Here is a 22175-nt window from a genome sequence, read left to right as displayed (position 1 = left end):
TCTGTCTGCAAGGGGTGCTCATAACTACCTAATCCTACAGTGACTTGGCCATCTAAATGTAGTGGCATTACTGAACATAAATGTTTGATAATTTCATATCCAATAAAATAAATATTTCAAAGTGATTGACAGAAGGAAGCGGTGATTGCATATTAAATGTTTTTCCCACTGGATAACCAGCAGAGGTCAGTAAAATACTATTTCAATATTTTTTCTGCTCTTTATGTAGATATCAAATATTTCCATTTTATGGTTTCATGGGATGGACAGATGATTTCAGTACTGCAGAAGGAAAAATGCTGAATTTAATTGACAGCTTTACTATTTCCTTCTCATGGCTAATGCAGTTTCGTATTGATTCCTGTGGGTAATAGTCATTCTCATAGAAAGAAAATCCTGTGTCTAGAAACCTGTGTTTATTATGTATTAATTTAATGTTGATGAGAGATGATAGATTGACAGCCCAGGAGACCAAAATCCTCTTGTTGCTGTGGGCAGGAAACAGGAGAGGCAACAGTGCTGGCGATTTCCTCGTGCAGTGTAACTGCTGCGGCTGCGCCGTCGGCTCCGGGGAGCGCTGCCGAGGGGACAGCGGGGAGCGCGGTGTGCACCTTGTGATTCCCACACTTGTAACTGGACAGAGCACGTGGGCTATTGAGGGCCAGTCGGATGTGATTTCCCAGAGGGAAGCTTGGTTTCAGTACAGCTCCTAATCATTCAGCCCAGCTATTAGAACTTAATCATGTACAAAAATACAAACAAACCCCACCCCAGGGCTTTCTGTATAACCAGAGAGCTGCCGTTCAGCCTTGTTGCAAATGCTGCTCTCCATTAGAAAGTGTGAGAGCAAAGGTGTGCTCTGCAAAAGTCGCCTTTCCAATCCTGTCGATTGTGAAAGCTGATTTGGTTTCAGTTGCTGTCAAAGTGGGATAGTTAGGAGCTATCACAAAGTTTGCAGTCTCTAACGAAAATGACTAAGATCCTTTCTGTTGTACTTGGGTACTGAAACACACAGGAGACTTTTTGAAAGCTGCTATGAAATGTTCTTCTTAAAATTGCATTTGATCAATTGCCTTCCAAACCTATGACCACTTTGTGGCTGAAGCAGCAAAAGGGGAAAAAAAAGTAGTGGAAAAGTGATGTGCTCAGTTCTCTGAAGACTCTTGCTCTTGCCTTCCCTGTGCCAGGCAGTCCTTGAGTCCTTAGCTTTCTGTGAAGAGCTTCACGTATGCAGGTTGAGAGATATGTAATGCGTGCCAAACACATGGATGGAGGCGTTTGCTTTGGCCAGCTTGCACTGTGGGAGCTGCTGCTGCAGGCTGCTTAGTGCTGAGATTTCTTTTTAATGGTGCAGAACACTGACAGCCCGATTGCAGGCTCCGAGAAGAGAATAATGAAGATACGGAGTTAAGCTCCTTTCTGCTTGCCTGTCTCAGCTCCCTAGGTTACAGAATGAGCCCAACAACTTGACTTCTTAACATCTCTGAAGTACTTACCTAATGATCTGATATATGGGCTACTTAAATTAATGAGCCAGTAGAATTTAAACACTGGTATAGAGCCTGGAATTTTGACTTTCTGTTATAAACTGTTTACGCTCTAGTTATTGCAGAGTGCAGTGCAGCAGCTCGATATTAAATTAAAAAGGTCAGGTGCTACTCTGTGTACTCCCCTGCCAGGTTCTCTAATAGGAACATTTGTGACTTACAAAACTATGTAAGCGACTGAGCTTTGATGGTTTCCATTATTTGCTACTGCAGAGATCACAAGGATCATACAACACTTAATTTTCCCCTTCTAATTCAGGTAATTGTGAAACAGGAAATAATTATTAAAAAAAAAGCATTTATCTCTTACCTAAATACAGGTGGTAACCTGCACTAGGTTTGTGCTGGTGTTTAAGCACAACAGAGAGTGCTGCTAGGAATTCCATTAAATGCTTAGGCAGATAATACTATTGCAGCATTTCTGGTACTGGGGAAATATTAACATTTTGCTTCCTATAAAAACTGTAGTCGTGTGTTAGGCTTGTTTGTATTGTCCCTATTCGATGGACTTTTCAGTGCTCTGTAAGGAAAAAGTTATATTTTGTTGGAGGCCAAAACATTCAACATTTTCAATGTCATTTCAATTTTAATGCTGGCCATCTGGTAAGTATGTTTTCTGTTGAAAGAATCCAGACCCATAATATCTTTATCATGCGCTAGCAGATACAGACATTCTTCAAGAGCAGAGGAAGAGTATACTTCAAAATTAATTACGGATTTGTGTAATGCAGTGAAAGCAGTTTCTAACATTTGTGCATATTTTTATTTCACAAAGTAAGTATCCTTCTAAAAGGCTTTTTTAAACTATGTAAGAGATTGAGGGGGGGAAGAAGCTTGCAGACATGCTTTCCAAAGAGATTAAAGTTCCTGAGGTTTTTATTTAAATATCTTTAATAGTGTGGGTACAAACTAGAGAGCTGTGATACTTAAAAGATGTTGTTGCCTGTGACTGTTGTCTTAAAAACAATTACAGTTTTAAGTAGCTTGCTTTGACTGCAGTGAATATGGGAGGCTCAGGATTTTATTCATGGCAATGTTACTGGGTGATGGTGTTGTGCAAATAAATTTCATTGTGTGTGTACTTCTTGGAAAACCTACTAGAAACATCAGTGTTTGGAACACGTTAATGTTCTGCTGCAGCAGTTTGTGTCTGAATCTTCATGGTTTTAGTCGGAAATGAAAGATACAATATGGTAAATAATGATGGGGCATCAACTAGCTGTAGAATATATTACAGAATGTAAAATGGCTGCGTTATATGGATAAATGTTTATCTTCCATGGTTAAATAGATGTGAAAGGAAGGTTAGGCTAAGTATTCTAAGTTCTGTTATATTTTGCAGGTGAAGCAGTGAATGCTGGAGATGCATTGTGTGAAATTGAAACAGACAAAGCGGTGATTACAATGGAGTCAAGTGATGATGGCATATTGGCTAAAATACTGGTAGGGATTATATTTCTATTAGATTAGATTTATCTTTCTGTGAGGTTTCTTTCAGATGTTCTTTGAAACAGTGATTTATGCATCATGTAAGTGCTATCACTTTCTTGGTGGACAGGCTTGTTACTTGGCATCAGTTATGTTAAAATAGACAAACTTGGTGGAAGCTAGTGGAAAGTGAATGTTATCTTTTTTCAGAAAGAGGTAACAGGGCACTGTTGCTGTGGAGTTTTGGGGGTTTTGGTCTTTTTGTTCCCTGAGCTTCTGAATTTACAAGCTTGCCTTTTAAAAATATAACACTGCTAGATACAGGGTAGGTACCTCAAAGCATGTCTGCCCAATGTGTCCAGCAAAATTTCCCGGCTCTGTTTGCAAAGGTGAGGCATCCATGCTTGTTTTCTGTAGCTACTGTGAAAAGCTAATGACTTTATCCTTGGAGGTACTCAGTAGCCTGTGACTTGTTTACTTTGGTTTCTGAATGCTAACTTTAGATGTATGTGATTTTGGGGCATAAGTTAATATTCCTTGTACTAATAGTAGGAAGGAAATGGGATACATTTTCATTATGAAGTGTCTTTACTATGCCTGAAATTTTCACATCTACCATTTGTAGTTGTATGAGTCTAGACAGTGCAATATATAACTTAATGTTCTCATTGCCTTAAATTTAGGTGGCAGAAGGAAGCAAAAATGTACGCTTGGGCTCACTAATTGGTCTGCTGGTAGAGGAAGGACAGGATTGGAGGCAAGTTGAAATACCAGCTGATGGCAGTGATCCATCTTCTGTGGCTCCACCAGCACCTGCACTTACCCCACCTCCTGCAGGTCCTTCAGTTTCAGCCCCTCCTAAACTGGAACATCGACCTGGAAAATTGCAGTAAGTTTGTGTTTGTTCTGAAATGGCACGCTCTAGTTAGTTAGAGCAGTAGAGCTCAACCAAGAAGAATCTTTCGTTCCTCTTCACTTAAGATTAAGCTGTTAGTTTAAGGCAGTATTAATAAAGCTTGCCTGCCCAGAATATGTCTTTGCCTGTAAGCCCAGTAAGTCAGTTTAAACCACATAGTTTTATTAGAATGCCTATGGATGTGCTTTTTTCTGACATACAATTGCTTTATGAAAAATTATAAACTTGGATTAGGAAGAAATTGTGTGTGTATGATGGACACTAATGCTTAAGCATCAGATGCTCAGTGTACCTATAACTTCTATTTTAGGAGTGAAAATAAACAAACAAATGGCACACTCTGAAACCCTTCCAAGCTCTTGCACTTTTGATATTAGAAAAAAGTTATTGTTATCTTCATAACAGTGGAATGCAAAAAACCTCAAAACTGTGGGTTTATGTGCTCTTTGTCAGCTTTGTTTTGTTTTGATATCTTGGGGTGCTCTAAGCATTGCAAACATTTTAGAGGGTGAGTAAATTAACCCCAAAGTGTTACTCGGGGAACAGTAATCTACAAATCACTGGTTCCTAAATGAATCACTGGTACTCTCTTTTTTTTTAACGTTGCTATAACAAGCTGGCCTTAAAAAATGTATTTGGTTCTTCAGTGATGACCCTTTTCCAGAGGAATCCACAAGTATAATGCATTACTGCTGTAAGAGGAAAGCTTGGAGATGAGTTTTCCCCTCTTATTTTGATCTCTTTAAGGTCATTATTGTGTTTTTAAGTTCAGCCTTGCATTAAAGCTTGCTGAAGGGGCATGATCTGACTTCAGTGTTAGGATCACAGCCGTTGTACAGAACTCTTTTCTTCCACAGCAGTTGCTTCTGAAATACAGCATATATTGTGAAGTTTCTCTGGACACACAGTAGATTAAATAAGTTAATCTTATTGTTTAAATAGTTTATTTTTCCCTTCATCTCTTTAGGGTTCGCCTAAGTCCTGCAGCTCGCAACATTCTGGAGACGCATGGACTAGATCCAAGCAATATTACACCTTCTGGGCCTCGAGGAATCTTCACTAAAGAGTATGTAAATATTTCAGTAAAGCCACAACCTCATATTCCCTTATTTCTTCCTTTGAATCTAGAGCAATCTCCGTGAACTTGAAAAGTCCATTTAGTTAAAAAGTCAGCTTTTATTGCAGTTTTTTCTATGGGGGAATGGCTTAAGTTAAATTTGAAAAGCCTCTTGAGAAGATATGGAGAATAAATAGGTTAGGAAGTATTGGAAGAAGCCTTTAAAAAAAATAAACCAACAACTTTTATTTTTTTTTTCTATCCCATCTGAGCGCTGTGGTGCTGCTGTCACGTTTCCTGCAGCTCAGCCGAATGGGGGCTGTCAGCTCCTGGGCACCACTGTTAGCTGCCATTGTGGATCTCAAGAATTTTGCTGCTCGGAGATGTATTCAGAGCCAAAACAAAATACCAGTGGCTTCTTTTCTTCAACTCCTTTTCTTTGGGGAGTTCAAATCTTTTACTTCCTTCACTGAAGTTCAGTTATGAAGTCTGTCAGGATTTAGTTGTTCCCTTTTTTTATTAGGCTGGGGGGAGCAGTGAAGTGTAATGGTAAGAAATCCAGAGTTCTGTTTTTCTCCCATTGTTGTTTTTTCCCCATCTTTGATTTAAAGTATGTTTGTTTACAAACCTGTGGTTGTTATGATCAAGCTTCTGGTAGTTTACTCTACTTTTTGACTGTTCTTATGTAATGATTACCAGTCAGGCCTAGGGGTGAGGAACTTGTGTTGTGGTAGATCCAGAGCCCTTAGCCTTGAAATGGTCCATTATCTTCACATAGGTGTGTATGTTATTGGAGATGAGGGTTTTGGCAGGAATACTTATTTTTGTTCTCAGTAAAATTATTCCTTTTGGCAAATGCCATCGTTCACCTATGCAGACTTTGGTAGCTGCTGTCATTTTAGTTCCATTTGAAGTCAACTGGTCAGTGTCATTTGGAATTGAACCCAGGGAAGCAGGCAGTGGAAGTGTGCTACTTTTTCAGAACTGTTCTTCCTATGGTCTTTGGCTGAGTTGAGATAAAATAAGGCATTGAATAGATATAATATCCTGTGTGACAAATTATCAGAGAAGGTTTTTTGTTAATTATGCAAGCATAGTGGTAATTTACTGTGTGTTACTAGGCTGTGGCAGGTGGAAACCCTCTAGGACTTTGAGCTACCTAATTAACATTACCTAGTTGTCTTGGAGATGTAGTAAAGATTTTTCTGTAGCTATGAGAATTATTTAACAAAATCTTTTTGCAAATCTGCTTTCTTCCATACAAAAGACTTTACTTTGAAATGTCATTTTAAGACATAGACTGTCTGGGGTTTTTAACCATTCTTTTGAACTAGTGCTAATCGTTCAGATACCTACAGGCTCTGCTCTTATGTTCAGTTTGAAATGAAATGTTTGCAGACTTTTGTAGAGAGCTGCTACAGATATTCAGGGAAATATTTACTTTGCTAAGTTGAGATTACTGTTAAAATACATGCCATGCGTTATAGCTGAGTGACTCATGGTCTCTTTTTGCAAGTGGACTAGTGATTTATCCTTTGAGGGAGTGTTGCAAGTTCACTTTTCACTTTCAGCCTGAGTTTCCTTACGAACGGGGCTCATGCTCACCAGATTGCAAGAAGCAAGGAAAGAGAGTGAGTTATGTAAGACAGCACAATTCTTCCCCCCAGCTTTCTAGCTTTAAATTCAATTCACTGTAAACGTTTAACAGCAATAGGTGCTTTCACTGAATAGCTTTCTCTGTTGTAATCTACTCCCTTAGTAGGCTGATAGCTCATTTCTCTTCTGTATCTGTGCAAGGCTAAATTACTGTTGTCTTCTTCCTGCTTGTTTTTGTTCTATGAAGTGGCAGCTTTTTATTAAGCAATATCCTCTGCTTTCTTCAGAAATCCGCTAGGAAGTTGGTGTGCCAGTAGAAAGTAACTCACACCTTCCGTCAGAGATTACAGCGTGTTCCTGGTCACCAGCTCAGACACTGTTTGGGACAGCTGTGTTAAAGTTGTTGATGCTTTCACACTGCTTCTGCCCTTTCTCATCCTCTTTACTAGTGAACTAGGGATTTATAAATGCAACCCTAAAAAGGCTGGGCGGCTAGTTATCAATAATAACTGTGTTTTTCACGTTCATCCCATCTGTACCTTCCCACCAGCCGTCACTAAGTCTGTCCTAGGACTGCCGAGTTAAAACCCTTACGTAGTTTTCGGTAACTTCTAATATTTTAAGTAGGAAAGTTGCAATATGTTATGCAGTTACTTTTCTGTCTGAAACTGTGATGTTAGGGAATGATTTTCATCCGATGAAATCTATTTTTTTTTCCCCAATATAGTAGTTATGCTAAATACTAAACATTTAAAATAAATTTTGTCTTTACATTTTAATTTGGGAAAACAAGTAACTTTAATCATGATAGATTTACTGCCTGAGCTAAGTCTTTTTTTTGTTTTGATACCATTTTCTGAAGCTAAAAATAAAGAAGCAGGTCAGCAATCAGTAGAAGGCATATACAGAATATACAGAGCTTTTCAGTTTTCAGTTCTTGGCTCTGGAGTGCTACTTTGTTAGGAAGAACTAAGAACACATAAAGTTATGAGATTTTGTCCTTTCTGCAAAAAATTAGTAACACAAACTACTGACTCTTGCTCAAGAATAGAGGTATGTTAGAGCTTAAATTATTATAGCCTGAAGATGAGAGCTTACTTCTGTCTGTCATACTGTGCCCACAAGAGGGAGGTTTTGTGGTGGCAGCTGTATCAGCATAAAGACCCAAGGAGGATGCTTGTGGAGTAGATGAGGTTCAGCCACACCTGAGACTGTTAGGTGTTCCTCAGTTTTTAGCTTTGGTTCTTTAGCATGGTGCTATCTTTCAAATTCCTCATGAAGTATGGGCTGTCTGCACCCTTTTGTGCATATTTATGTCAGAAAGGTACAGAAAAATGAATGATAAATATACTGCCAAATTTTCTGTAAGCACTAATTAATTACATTAAATTCAGATGATTACAAATATAACAGATGAAATCTGCCATCTTATTTACAAGAATTGTTAATGCAATTCACAAATTACTTTGTACACTGACAATTAGTGATGGTGCATGTTATCCTTCTCTAACACAAATGTTTTCTGTTACTGCATATTGAAGCCACTATATTCACAGAAGTTAATAAGTATCTACATAACAGACATCACAAGAGAGACACAAAATTCCAATCAGTTAATAGTAGTCACCTTAATGTTTGGTTTGACAACAGAACTATTTAAATGCACAGAAGTGGTTCATTAATAACTGATAGGCTAGTAATACTTCGGGAATTTTGGAAATAGTTTCTTTGTTGTCAGTATTTTGCTGTGTTTAATCACCAGGGATGCTCTCAAACTTCTGCAAGAGAAGCAGAAGGGAAAGCCCAGTGAATTGAAACCCGTGGTTTCTCCAGCTCCTCCCCAGCCTACTGCAGTGCCTTCTGCTACACAAGCAACAGCTGTGACTTCTGCTTACCCCAGGCCAGCAGTTCCACCAGTTTCCACACCAGGACAACCTGCTGCTCTGGTAACGTGTCTGTTCAGTCCTCAACATTGCTACAGCTAAGTATTGCCATGGCTACTGAAGTAGCTATAGGAAATCTCCAGTACTGGAGAGACGAAGGGAACGAAGGCCACCTGGGTGCCAAGACCAGTCACGTGCTGTTTTTGGCATGTTTGAGGGATTCTAGAGCAGTGTAATTCAAACTGCAGAGCTCTTGAAATTATGGTCTGCACACTACTTTGTGGAACTTGCAAATTGAAGCCATGAAAAAATTTACATTGCAGGCCTTGGAAAGGGGAAAGTCAGGGAGGCAGCAGTGTGATTTCAGTCCCCAAAAAGGATGCCACTAGTTTGAAAATCAGCAATACACCTTTTCCCTCAGTTCCTGCAGGATGTGTGTCAGTGTGTATTTCCAAACTTAGAGAAACTTGAATCCTGATTTATTTTTACTGTACTTCATTCGTTTGCTTTTCTGTGATGTAAATATATGTAAATGTCCTTTGAGTTGTCAGGAAGTGAGGAAGGGAAGGGCTTAGTGGTTGCTTTAAAGAGTAATTTTGCGAACTCCAGCACCTAAATACAGTCTCTATGTTAATTTGAAATGTTTGAAATACCAGAAACTGTTTTTTAAAGAATGAATGCCCATGCTGAAATGTACCTTAGTAGAAATTGAAAAGCGTTTGTCAAAAATGAGGGGGAAGAACTTTCTGGCTCTAGAACTAAATTTGAAATATCTTTGCAGACTGAAGTTTACTTTGTAGCTACAATTCATAATATTCAGAAAATGCTGCTATTTTGCACTGTGCAAAGAACCAAACAAAGTACAGAAAGCTCAAACATAAATATCTTTCTATAACAGAAAAAAATTTGCACCTGAACGTACATACTGCAGTTCAATGTGTGTTCACTGCTCAGTGTGTAGTATATGTGCTATAGATTAGGTATACAAAATAATGTTTGATAGAGTCGCTTATTTTCTTGCTTTCTGTAGTCAACTGATATTTCAAGAGATTCCTTGAACGTTGACTTGCTTCTGTGAAGAAGCTGGGAAAACTTGTGCATTGAAATGTTACTGAATGTATCTGGAGGGAGAGAGGAGAATAACAAAAAAGACACGCAGTAAAGTCTGTCTGAAGGAACCACACAGGGAACTGGAAAAGCAGTAGCGTACTGTGGAAATGCTGTAGCATCATTCAAATGGAACAGAGCGTATTCTGAGCAGTACGCCAGCTCTGGCAGGTGGTACAGTGCTTCGAAACTCTGGCTGAGAATTAATGCCTGAATAGCTGGAAATATATTTTTCTTAAGCAGTCTGCTAGAATAGTAGGATTAATCCTGTACTGTAAAGTGAAACTGTCTTTATTCTATAAAACTTACTGTGTTGATCCAAGTTAAGTGGAATAGACGAGAGCAGTCAATGGTCTCAATCATACTAGTTTCAGTAGTTGAAACGTATCTCTTTTGATATCTAGGAGGTGCTTGGAGTGAGCAGGAGTTACTGATGAGAACCCATCAACACTGGAGTCCTGTTTCAGCAAAGGGGAAGTGTATTTGATCTCTTGATATTTAATATGCAGCATATGATTTCTTTCAGGGCACATTCACAGAAATCCCAGCCAGCACCATCCGAAGAGTTATTGCTAAGAGATTAACAGAGTCTAAAACTACTATACCTCATGCATATGCTGCTGCTGACTGTGACATTGATGCTATTTTGAAATTAAGAAAAGAATTGGCCAAAGGTTGGTGATTAAACTGTTTTATTGTAATGTGTGGTACTAATGCAGCTTGTCTTGTTTACATAATCTTGCCCAGGAGGTGTTGATTTTTGTACAGGCAGAACACTATGCATTCAAAGCATCTTTTCTGGTATTCTGTGTGTTGGACTCAAGCTGTAGTTCCCTGTGATTATTGAATTGGGCTATTTATCAAGGTACAGAAAGACAGAGGTGTTACTTTGCCAACTACCACAACACTCTGTAGACAACTGCAGTTTAACACAGGACTGTGCATTGCCCACTAGGCTTTTCTTTCCTTCTGTCCAGATGCAGCAGTATTTAGTTTCTTGATGGTTAGAAACTCAAATTATACATGTGAAAGATAATAGGGGAAGCTTCAAATTAAAATGCACTCGTGCTCTGTCCCTCTAGGTACGCTGTTAAAATTCAGTTTTGCTGGCTTCTGTTGAATTTACTGGAAAAGGAAAGCTAATGCAACCTCTCAGATTCTGTGTGAGAACAGCTTTATCCATGGTGAGGAAAGAAAGATTTTAGCACGTGCCAGCCAGTGCATGGTTAATGCCTCTTGAAGGCAAAGTAATGGTGTTAAAGTCAAGGAGGCAGGATTATCTTTTTCACTGAAATTTATATATATGCTTAAAGCTATGTTAAGCTGTTGGAATAGAAATCTATCCCACAGAAAACTGGATAATTTTAAAATATAGCTTGAGAATTGGATTAAAAGCTATTAATCTATCTTTCTATATATATCTATATGTGTAAATCTCGCAAGACCGACATAACTCAAATGAGCAGTTTTCTTGTCTTTGGGGAAAGGCAGACACATTAGCAATCCAGTATTCACTGTCTTATTTTTCCAGATGTAGCTGTAGGTAAGTTGTTTTCCCTCCCGTCGCCTTCCCCTGGAATGGTACTGTAGCTTTTGTACGTGCCATCTCTTCCAGCTTAAATCTGTAGCAGGGTTCCCCCACTTGGGTCATGTGGCTGCTGGGTAGGATTCCACAGAAGGATTTTTCATTTTCTGAAAGTTTTCCCTCTGGGGCAAGGTTAAAAATCAGCTTTGTTGTTATCACAGTGCAACATCAGAAAGTATCTTTGAGGTCCAGGTTAGATTTCTTTACGTGAATGGGTTATCACGTGGATGCGTAGGAAAGGGTTTTCGAGGTTAACCTGACGAAGTTAGCCTTGAAAGGCTCTGTATACAGAGGCACCGGCTAGGTTTTAGACATAGGCAAGTGTTCCTGTGGTGATACATCTGTCTGACAAAGAGGTTGATACTCTGTTCTCTCTTGTTGACCCGTGTTTTTGTTGATATAACAAAAGATCTGCTTGCAACCAGGTATTTCTAGCAGTTGAGACTGGTTTGTTTTTCCTGAGGGTATCCCAATATAGAGATCTCTTGGTGTGGCGTTGCAGCACAGGACACACGCCCTCCAGCAGTGTTAGACTACGTTGTAGTCATTTGCTCTGGCTGAGGCTTTACCCTGGGAGTGAATTTTCCCTGAGCTTGGTGTCGCAGAGCTCTATGCTGAGGAACTGGAATGCTGATACTGGGGGGCTACTGGTATGTACTGGTGACAAGCCCTTGCTTGGCTCTCCATATGTGAGGTCCTCAATTAAATTAGACTGGTACATTCAGATTTTGCAAGTGATGTTGCAGGAGCTGCTTTTCTTTTCACTGGAGTTTTGAGTGACTGCTTTTTTAAAGCAAGAGAACCCAGGTCATTTTTCCACCTGATTTTTTTTTTTTTTAAAGATACCTTATTCACAAGTTAATGTCAAAGACAATTTATGATGTTGATATTTTCTTTAAACAGCAGCAGATCATAAGAAATGAAGCGAAAAATTGTCTTATGAAGGCTTACTTAAAATTTTTCACATCTCTCCTGCTGCTGTGGATTCTTAATGAATATTATTTAAAAATTTAGGGGTGGAAAGAGCCATATGTCTTTGCATAGTAATGAATTGCAGGGATGGTCCTGGTAGATTTTTTTTCCTTTTTCTGATGGAAATGGTGGTGGTTTCTACTACATGATGAGACTTAATGTGGAAGTTTTATGCAGCATTCCGTGTTGTAAGCTGCTGTGTTTTGGGAGGAAAATACAGCCATTATCTGTACTGTGCACTTCAATGAGGGAGGGTAAAATATTATCAGACATGCTTAATTTAACTGCACTCCTGTGTTTCCACTGTATTCCTGCCCCCTCTAGTGGACAGTGACATTTTTGCCAGGGGTTAGGAATGTAATATATAAATCAAAATATAAAATACCAAAATGTATTTGGTGACCAAGATACAGGTTTGTCTGATGTGAAATTCTGTCAATGCAACGTAGTACTTGCCAATTCCATTGTGTTACCTTAGAATTCTGGCTCTCTTCTTATACATAGATTGCTAATCATGGCAAACATCAGTTACATGGTAAGTGGGTGCTTGGTTCCTTCCTCCATATTTGTGATCACTGAAGATTATTTCACTTAATATAATTACCTATAAATAATCTTGCCTTTTCAAAAACATTTCTTCAAGGTATGTGTATTACTTGCCATAAACCAGACTTGAAAATGAAGTAGTTCTGCTTCTTGATCTCTTCAGCTGACAGCAGTGATGATGGTAGCACAGTAATGCATCTTTTTTTTGTTGGGAGAGTAATGCATTTAATATTGTGTAAATATCATACATGTTCAGGGTAATCTTGTAGTGACTGTGGTGCACTCTGCATTGCATCCAATAGTCTTTGCTTCTGCTGCCGGTCCTGATTTTAATTAGTACTTTCAGTCTCCTAGAACTTGGAAAGAATAATGCAGAGTAAATACAGCCATCGTTTCCATCCCTCCTTTCTCCCAGGTTTTTGGGGAGAGGAAGCAAATGTACTAAGTGTTGCAGTATTTCTTAGGCTCCCATTAAGAAAAATCCAGTCCCCTCAAGGTTATTTTGCCTGCTTCTGGCTAATGCTGCCTCTTTTTGTGTGTAGATTTGCTTTTAATTTAACAACTTTGTCACTCATAATATTTTTCAGCCTGCTTTAGAATATATTGTTAACCCATTTTAAGGATCGATAGGTGCCTTTGCCTTGCTAATTCTTACATTATAAGGCCCCAGAAGTCACAGGAGAATAACATACTTCTGATTTATAGCTGAATAAAAGCTGATCTCTGCAATTATTCCTGTTAATGCATCACTCTACATAAGGAGTAGTAGTCTCCAGTATTGCCTCTGTATATTTAGATCTTAGGATAGATTTGTACATGACAGTAAATATGTAAAGCATAAAACACATACTGGCTGCTACTTGTAAGAGTGAGGAGTAATACTCATGTTTGCAGATTTTTTTTGACCTTCTAGTAACAGATGCAAGAATGTCTCTGCTCAGGAGACTTTTTGTTGATGATACTCCTTTTTGTCCCAAGGGGGAGAAAAGTTTTCTTGCTTTTATGGTTGTAGTTTGAATCATTGACAGAAAGTAACTCCTCTTCAGCGAAGCAAATCTGCTGAGTAACTTGAATCATCACACAAATGCTGATAAGAAAATCTTATGAGCAGTGATTGTTTGTTTTTTTTCTTTTTGCAGATGATATTAAAGTATCTGTAAATGATTTTATTATCAAGGCAACTGCAGTTACTCTGAAGGTAAGTGAATAATTGACTTTTAAAAATAAAAGATGTTTTATGGTAAACTGCCAAGAAGACAAGAGAAGTATTTTGTGAACCTGTATGGAGATATAGATGCAATCATAGCAAAGCTTGTAATTCTTTAGCACGTATTGTCAGGGTTTTTTAAGCTCTTCAAGTAAAATTCTCTATACTGTCTATGCTGTGGACTGTAAAAATGAGAAGTTCTTAGTAAAGATCCACTTACTACATTTACCATCTGCAGGTAATGGTAGATACTTTGTCAGCAGACTGAAGCAGTTGGCAAGATAAGTCTCCTATTCATTTGTCTCCTGTTGCATCTTATTTTCTCTTGCAATTACAACAAATATTTATCCAAGTCTTACACCAATCTTGTCTATTAGAATCATAGAACTGTTTTGATTGGAAAAGACCTTTAAGATCATCAAGTTGCATTACCTCACAAGAATATGAAAAGATCAGAAAGGGAGTAAGAGGCATTTTTCTCATTTGACAGGATTATCATTTTGACACTCTTCAAAAGCTAAAGGAGGAAGTTACACTTAAGTTGGGGAACTAGTCCCATAGATGTATGGAATGAAGAGAGAACAATGCATTGGAATGGACTTGAGCAATTTTTAGCCAAGCATGATCTGAATGTTAATGTGTAATTGCAAGAGCTATAGATTTTGACAGAAAATAGACAGGATTCTGGGCGTGTTACAGCTGTGTACGCTGTGGGACTTTCCTGAAGTTTATTTAACTTGCAAAGAGGAATACTGCCAAACTGAGAGTACTGTTACACTGCTTCTAGGAGTGGAGTTTAGACAGAGAGAGATAGAGATAGTGTTTCCCTTCCATACATTTTGTGGAATACCTTCTCCACTATGAAGTCAACTTCCTAATTTCATTAAGATCACTAAATACTAATCTTGGATTTGTTTGAAATAGTTCCTTCACAGTATCTGTGGCCAGTTAACTGGGACTTCACCTATTTGTTGGGTTGGGTTTTTTTCCATCCCCAAACTGTTTCAGCTTTATATAGTAAATGTAAAAAACCTCATTGAAATTATCAGTAAACATTGTCTCGATTTTAATTGAGTCTGCACAAAAAAAAAATATCTGATGCATTTAGGGATGACCTCATCTGAATAACAGTGGGTGTACCTGCAGCATGTTCTGTTTGTAGCTTCCTTTGTTGAGGGTCATGCTTGAGACACAAGTGGAAAACCACACATGGCTCTAGTACGATGCCCATTTCCAGGCTTTTTAAATCAATATCATGTCATTGATTTTGTCGGCGAAATGACTCTGCTTTGTACGCTGGGCACCTGTAAGGTGGTGTCAGTGACTCCTGAAGGAATTTAGGGTTTTGTTAATTTTTTCCCAGCAGCACCAAAAAACCTCCCGGCTGCCCTGCCATTTTTAGTTCCTGGAGCATGCATTCATACTTTTTGACAAAGTAAGTTTAAATAAAATAAAATAAAATAAAATAAATGCAAGCTAATCACATGCATCTATTCTTAGACCCCCACAGTGATTTTATTTTGCTCATGGCAGTCCTGATGACAGATGTGACCTGTTCTTTTGACTTCATTTACAGACAACAGTCTGTTATGCACTAATTAATTTGGTGAATGCCTGAATGTAGCTATGTGTCTGAAAGGATTTTGCTTTTTCTTGATAATTGTTTGCATCACTGTTCTTTTAACAGCTGTCTTTTCTTACACTCTCTTCTAGCAAATGCCAGATGTGAATGTAACCTGGGATGGAGAAATCTGCAGGCAACTGCAGTCCATTGACATTTCTATTGCTGTGGCAACAGACCGAGGTCTCATTACACCAATCATAAAAGATGTTGCTGCCAAGGGAATACAGGAAATCGCTGCCTCTGCAAAAGTAGGTCTTAAATGTACAGAAGGCTGAGGAGTGTAGTAGCTATATAGATTTTTGTATCAGAAAATGTCGCGTGACCCAGATACACATCAGTAATAACAAAGGCAGATTCAGAATTAATCTGAAGCAGTTTCAGAATTCCTCAGATGTCAAAATTATTATTAATTTTGCAACTCTGTTCATTTTTAATTGACAGTACCTTAGCCATCATGGTATTTAGTTAAATGCTGGCTAGACTGTTTGAAAAATAAGCCTGTACAGACTTCTGCAATTTGATATAATTGCATTTCTTTAATCCTCGTGAGAAAGCTGCATAATGTTAATCTTTTTAGTATTTCCCGGTCTTCAGGTTTCAGATTTTGTTTGGGAGGTCTTTTTCTCCCCCTTTCCCAGAAATTTGCTTGTAGCTGCTTGTGCTACTTTCTGTGCAGTTATATGACGGCACTTATTTTTGTCTGCATTTTTTCAGTAGGCAGTTCAGTTGGGAATGTGACCCAAAAAGTAACACTGAACAGCTCAGACTAATGAGCAGTATTTTGCAAAGACCAAGTGCCAGTTAGTGACTTGAATCGGTGACAGTTGTTGCCAGCCACAGAAGTAGTATTTTGTGGCAGGCAAAAGTACAATGAATGATGAAATGCCCCAACACAAGCCTTTTATTTTTCATTTAATGAGAGCTTGTCAAAGACCTACAGTGTCTGAGGAATGCAATGGAGGTAGCTGCTGGGGCATAAAACTGTCCCAAAACTTGACACAAGCTGCACTTTGTAAATTTTTGTCTTTTACCAAAAAACTACAGAAATCGCAATAGTCTGTGTTGGAGGAGGGGAACAACCAACAAAGTGGTAGCAGAAAAAGACATAAGTGCCATGCCACAAAACATTTGTAGCTGGATGTTTTTAAGATTTTTTCCAGTCGATATTGCTTTCTTCATGCTGAATGTGTTGTGAAAGCAAATCCTTTCACTGATATAACAACAGCCAGCCTAGGAGGAAGGGCAGCCGAGATTGTTAACTTGTTCTGTGATTAATAATGGAATGACAAGAAGAAAAGCATTATGAGAAGTGAAGTATAGCTTGTGCTTGCGTTATCATCCCCAGTTCCTGTGATACTGTGATGCAGTATTGCAAACCCCTCTTACCCTGGGTTGGTGTCCTGCAGTTCCCATGATGGGACTGTGTGCTTGTGTGGCCTTTGATAGAGTCATGGTAAAGTCAGCGTTCCCCTTTCATGGAAAATGGAATGTGTGTGATGGAGGCCACACTGCTCAATAGGAAAGCCATTGGGTCACAGAGGCTGCAGGTCTAGGAATGAAAAAGTCAGTTCCTAGAAAGAACATGGAAAAAATTCTAGAAAACACTGATAGAATTCCGAACAGGGGAGCATAAAATTCCTGGAAAATAGGGGCGATTAATGGAGTATTATTCTCCAACAAAGTTTCACAAATATGATATATCACTGTTTTCATGTTGTGATAAAGTGGATTTTTTGTTTGCTTGGTTTTTATTAACTTCCACCAAAATTTCCCTAATTAAATTATTGGAATCTGTAATTAGTTTTATTATTTTTACTGGAAGAAGGAAAATATAAACAAACTGTGGTGCTTTTATCAGTCTTCCCAGAAGCAGATCTGAGTCTATTTCTCTGACTGTGCTTTTGGAAACAGTTATTTTTGTCTTAAAATGTCATAATGCTGCAGCTGTCACAACGTGACATTTTCCATGTGCTTTTCCACCTGCAGAATAAATACGATACGAGCCAAAAGCACTAAATGTATTCTGTATGAACAGGATAGTTCATCTGTCCTGCGCGTGTTCCCACTGCAGTCTCTGCTGCCGGTTGAAGAGCTCCACATTTTGCAAAGGCTGCTGCTAATGGAGAAGCCATCCTACACCTTTCCAGTCACCACCTTTTCCACTGGGTGCTCACAGGGTGTTGGGAACGGGCTGGTGGCTGCGTAGCTGGCTCTTGGCGCACCGATAAGTCCATTTCTCTTTAGATCCACACAGCCCTTTCTTCCTTATGTGACATCTACTGTTAGAATTACTTGTCCTGATTCCCACTGCTTCCATCTAAGGAGACCTCTGAGCTAGAAACGTCCCAGCTGGGGATCAGGTTCTTTTTCTCTGTGATCGTATCTTAGAACACAGTATGAATTTCTTGGGCTGTATTTTGAACAGAATGTTTGTGGATGGTTTCTTTGGTTATATTCAGAAGTAGAAAAGTCTCACAGATGAAATGCAGGTTACGGGAAGGGGTGGACTTCAAGGCAGTTGAATGCTTAGCTGGAAGAAATACGTTCTCTCAATCTGCTGGAAAGTTCTGAAGTTGTATGTGGCAGTTTCTTTGAACAGGTATGTTAAGAATACTGTTAATTTGTCTCATCAGGATTTTGCTAAATAATTTTATCAGCTAAAAATAACAGGAAAACGGTGGCTCCATTGTGAAAACTGGAGCAAGGTCTGTAAGGTGAGAGAGCAGCTTTTGAACAGCCAGTATCGTTGGGAAAAGAAAGTTTTGTGCCCTGATCTCTTGGCCAAATCACTGCAGCTACAACAATGTTGCTGAGATGCTTCCCTAAATCCAAAAACAGATGACTTTTTAATGGGTGTATGGTACTTACAGTGTCTTACTGAAGGAAAAAGAATTAGTCTGCTACAATGCTTTAATTCTTTCCTCTCTCCTCTTTTTTTTTCTTCTTTAATTTTCTTCAGGCTCTAGCAAAGAAAGCAAGAGATGGAAAGTTGTTACCGGAAGAGTACCAGGGAGGATCTTTTAGGTAACACTCTACCAGTATTCAATACATGCAGTGTGTATTCAGAACTGTTTTATCCTCAGCTATTCCACTGTGTGTTTATTATGCATTGCCTTTTAAAATCTTGCTCCATTTAGGATGAAACTCCCATGTCATGATTCTGAGGGCCAAACCTAGGCTGAGCATCCTGTATCAGGGGCAAACATTTGTCTTGGTACAGGTTTATTTCATCTGAGCCTGGTGTGAAATTCACGTTTTCCGTATTGAGACTGATCTGACTTTTAATTTTGCGCTTAATTTTTTCCCAATTGCAGAAGAATGATTTTTTTTTTTTTTTTTTAAAGTATTTTTTGTGTTCTGTAGTTGGGGAACACCACTGGTAATACTTTTAAAATAAATATTTTAAAAGGAGTTGTTTGGCAGAGGTATCGCAGCAGACAGTGATGTCCAGTTTGTCTTCAGCTCACTCTTCAGAGGAATGTCTCTAGAGGGTGGTGGTAACTCTTAGTTTACTTCTAACTGAAACATTAAAAATAGTATATCAATTTGAAATAGTAGCGTATATTTAGTAAATATTTTTTCTATAAAATGTCCTCTGCTAAAAGAGCTAGTGAACTCAGTGATGAGAAATACATGGTTTATTTGAAGATACCATTTTCCTGTCCTAATTTCTGCCTTTAGTGTGTGCAATGCAAGGATGTATTACTGTAAAGAAATGGGACTTTTTAAAAGGTGCATTAGTTGTATTTGTAAAAATCACAAACTCTTGAAAGTCTGAATGTGCCCAACTGAAAGCCAGTTCAGATCTGTTTTGAAGTTAATGGGTTTGACCTTGGGAGAGAATTATGTCATAGTAATCACTGAATATAGGTGATTTCTTCTAGGGGACATGTAATTTCTGACATTACTTGTAACTCTTTTCTCTTTCATTTAGTATCTCCAATCTGGGCATGTTTGGCATCAATGATTTCACTGCAGTTATAAACCCTCCGCAGGCCTGCATCCTGGCTGTTGGCCGAGCAAGACCAGAGCTCAAGATTGTGGAAGATGAAGAAGGGAATGAGAAACTTAAGCAATATCAACTCATGACAGTGACTCTTTCAAGTGATGGTCGGGTGGTGGATGATGAACTGGCTTCAAAGTTTCTGGAGACCTTGAAAGCCAACATAGAGAATCCAATGCGACTTGCCTTGTGTTAAGCTTGGTGAAGTTTGGTTCTTGTTTGACAACACAGATAACTGTTATGTACTTGGAGTTAGTTTTCCATATAGAGGAGTAAATAGTTACTGTGAGATGGACAGTTAAAATATTTAATTTATTGAATTAATGTGAAAAACAATTCATTTTCATGCTTTTAGTCTTTTGCAATGACCAGGTTTTATACTGTAAAGCTAAAAGACTTTTATGTTAACTTTAGCTTAAAAAAATCGAAAGGAATTTAACATACTGCATTTCTTTAAATACTCAGTACTAATGGCCCCTAATGTTTGTGTAGAAAAGTCAATCTCCACTATAAAGGAAAAGTCAAGAAAACTTTATGAAATGTAAAAGGGAATCACACACTGTTTTGGGTTGGAAGGGACCTTTAAAGTTCATCTAATCCAACCTCCTGCAGTGACAGGGACATCTTCAACCAGGTCAGGTTGCTCAGAGCCCCCTCCTACCTGACCTTGAATGTTTCCAGGGATGGGGCTTCTACCACCTCTCTGGGCAACCTGGGCCAGGGTCTCACCACCCTCATTGTAAAAAATTTCTTCCTTCTATCCAGTCTGAATCTCTCCTCTTTGAGTTTAAAACCATTTCCCCTTGTCCTGTCCTCACAACAGACCCAGCTAAAATGTCTGTCCCCATCTTTCTTATAAGCTCTCTTTGAGTACTGAAAGGTGCAATAAGGTCTCCCTGGAACCTTCTCTTCTCCAGGCTGAACAGCCCCAACTCTCTCAGCCTGTCCTCACAGCAGAGCTGCTCCAGCCCTCGCATCATCCCTGTGGCCTCCTCTGGACTGGCTCCAGCAGGTCCGTGTCTGTCTTGTGCTGAGGACCCTGGAGCTGGATGCAGTACTGCAGGTGGGGTCTTTCCTGTGCTGAGATGGGCAGCTTTATTTAAGGGCTAAATATCTAGCTTTTAGAGTCAGTAAAGCAAGAATCATAATTGAGCTAAGCGCTGCTACGAGTCCTGGTCAGTACTGAGATAACTGAGTAGCTAAATTACATTGCTGCAGTAGAAAGGTTTTCAGTTTTCAAAAGACTTTTCTGGCATGTTGTGCCATCCAAATTAGATTAAAAGAAGGCTTATAAGATTTTGACAGATATTTCAGTGGCTTCCTGCATACGAGCAAAGACATTACAAACAAAAAAAGTTTGTTTCATTTCATTTACATCACAGATTTAACTGTTCTTTATCTTCTCCTTTAGTATAAGCTACACTGAAGAAAACAAGATGACTGTGGAGATGAATGGGGAAAAGAAAGTACAGGAAAGTCTGAGAAAGACTAAATTAGATCGTAGATAAAAAAGTAATGTCTCAAAATATTAAGCAATCTGATGAAATCCACAGCTTCATTCGTATAATTAGAACTCATTAAAACACATTTAAACGGTAGGTACATCCATTTTTCTAGTATTTTAAGAAACCTGCATTATCTAATGCTCTGGAGAGGGGTAGAGTGGAGGAAAACTTGTCTGAAAAAATGCATTTTCTGTAAAGGATGGAATCTCAGCATCATTGGTTTTTAGTGGAACCAACATTTAGTGAAAACAATGTTTTGTGTAAAAACAAACAAATTATAAAAAACACATAGATTTTAAGTTTGGAGACAATTACCTCTTCTAAATTTAGAAGTTGTCCCAACTCTGGTATCTTCTTCAGTACTACAAAATACAAAAAAAAAAATTTTTTTTCAAGTGCTCTGTGATATATTGTCATTAACTTAAACCTCAGGTTAATTGTGTCAGCATCATAGTGGTGAAATACTAGCTTTAATTTCTTAATCTTTTAGAGGTTCCAGTATGAAAGGTCAAATTTTGCACACTGAATATTTGCTGATAGTGCATGACTTTGCATGGATAGAATAAAGATGTAAGGAGGAAAGTGTGTCATAATCAGTATATATTGAAGGCTTAAATGCAGTGGCCTGAAGTTTAAATTAACTGAAGTAGATTTAGGTTTTTTTCTTATATATAAATATGGAACCATGTGTTGTCTGTATTTGTAATGAAATAACTGCATTTACAGGACCTGGTGAGAATATAAATTGCCAGCAGAGTTCTGGGCATTTGTCTTGTTCTAGTTTGTGCAGGTTCTTCGGGTTCTTTTTTTTAAAGGTTTGGAGGACTTGTTCGTTGAGCTGTTGCCGTAGTTAAAAAGCTAATTGCAAGACAGAACCTTTTGTTAATACTGAGTTGAGAGTTTTTTGCTAAATGAGTTTGCTTTTTTGGCTTGTTCTGATACAATAAATTTCATAAACTATTAATCTAACAGTAGGGAGAGATTTTGATTAACAAATCTAGTTTACTGTCCACCAATGGACATACCCACTCTGTATTTTCAGGAATTTTTCACTGATAAATTATCTTCCAGGCTGAATATTTTCTTAATATTTTTTTCAGAGTTTTCCATGTCAGGAGAGATTCTCATCTAGTATTATAGTGCATCGTGGATCAGAAATAAATAGCTGTTATTTCCTTTACTCTGAAGGTAGCTAATAA

General features: G+C 38.4%; 1 protein-coding gene across 1 annotated transcript in view; it reads left to right on the top strand.

Annotated features, from left to right (window-relative positions):
• Positions 1-20024, top strand: part of PDHX (pyruvate dehydrogenase complex component X) — a 22748-nt gene extending 2724 nt beyond the window's left edge. The window contains exons 3-11 of the mRNA XM_010163509.2: positions 2890-2990; positions 3659-3864; positions 4859-4957; positions 8307-8490; positions 10061-10208; positions 13777-13835; positions 15558-15716; positions 18428-18492; positions 19403-20024. Of these exons, the coding sequence (XP_010161811.2) occupies positions 2890-2990; positions 3659-3864; positions 4859-4957; positions 8307-8490; positions 10061-10208; positions 13777-13835; positions 15558-15716; positions 18428-18492; positions 19403-19667 (1286 nt within the window). The 3' untranslated portion in view covers positions 19668-20024. The remainder of the gene's footprint in view (positions 1-2889; positions 2991-3658; positions 3865-4858; positions 4958-8306; positions 8491-10060; positions 10209-13776; positions 13836-15557; positions 15717-18427; positions 18493-19402) is intronic.
• Positions 20025-22175: the final 2151 nt, after the last annotated feature.

Source organism: Antrostomus carolinensis, unplaced genomic scaffold, assembly GCF_000700745.2.
Source record: "Antrostomus carolinensis isolate BGI_N321 unplaced genomic scaffold, ASM70074v2 scaffold6862, whole genome shotgun sequence".
NCBI lineage: Eukaryota > Metazoa > Chordata > Aves > Caprimulgiformes > Caprimulgidae > Antrostomus > Antrostomus carolinensis.
The sequence above is the reverse complement of the archived record's forward strand: the minus strand, read 5'-3'. Positions and strand labels throughout refer to the sequence as shown.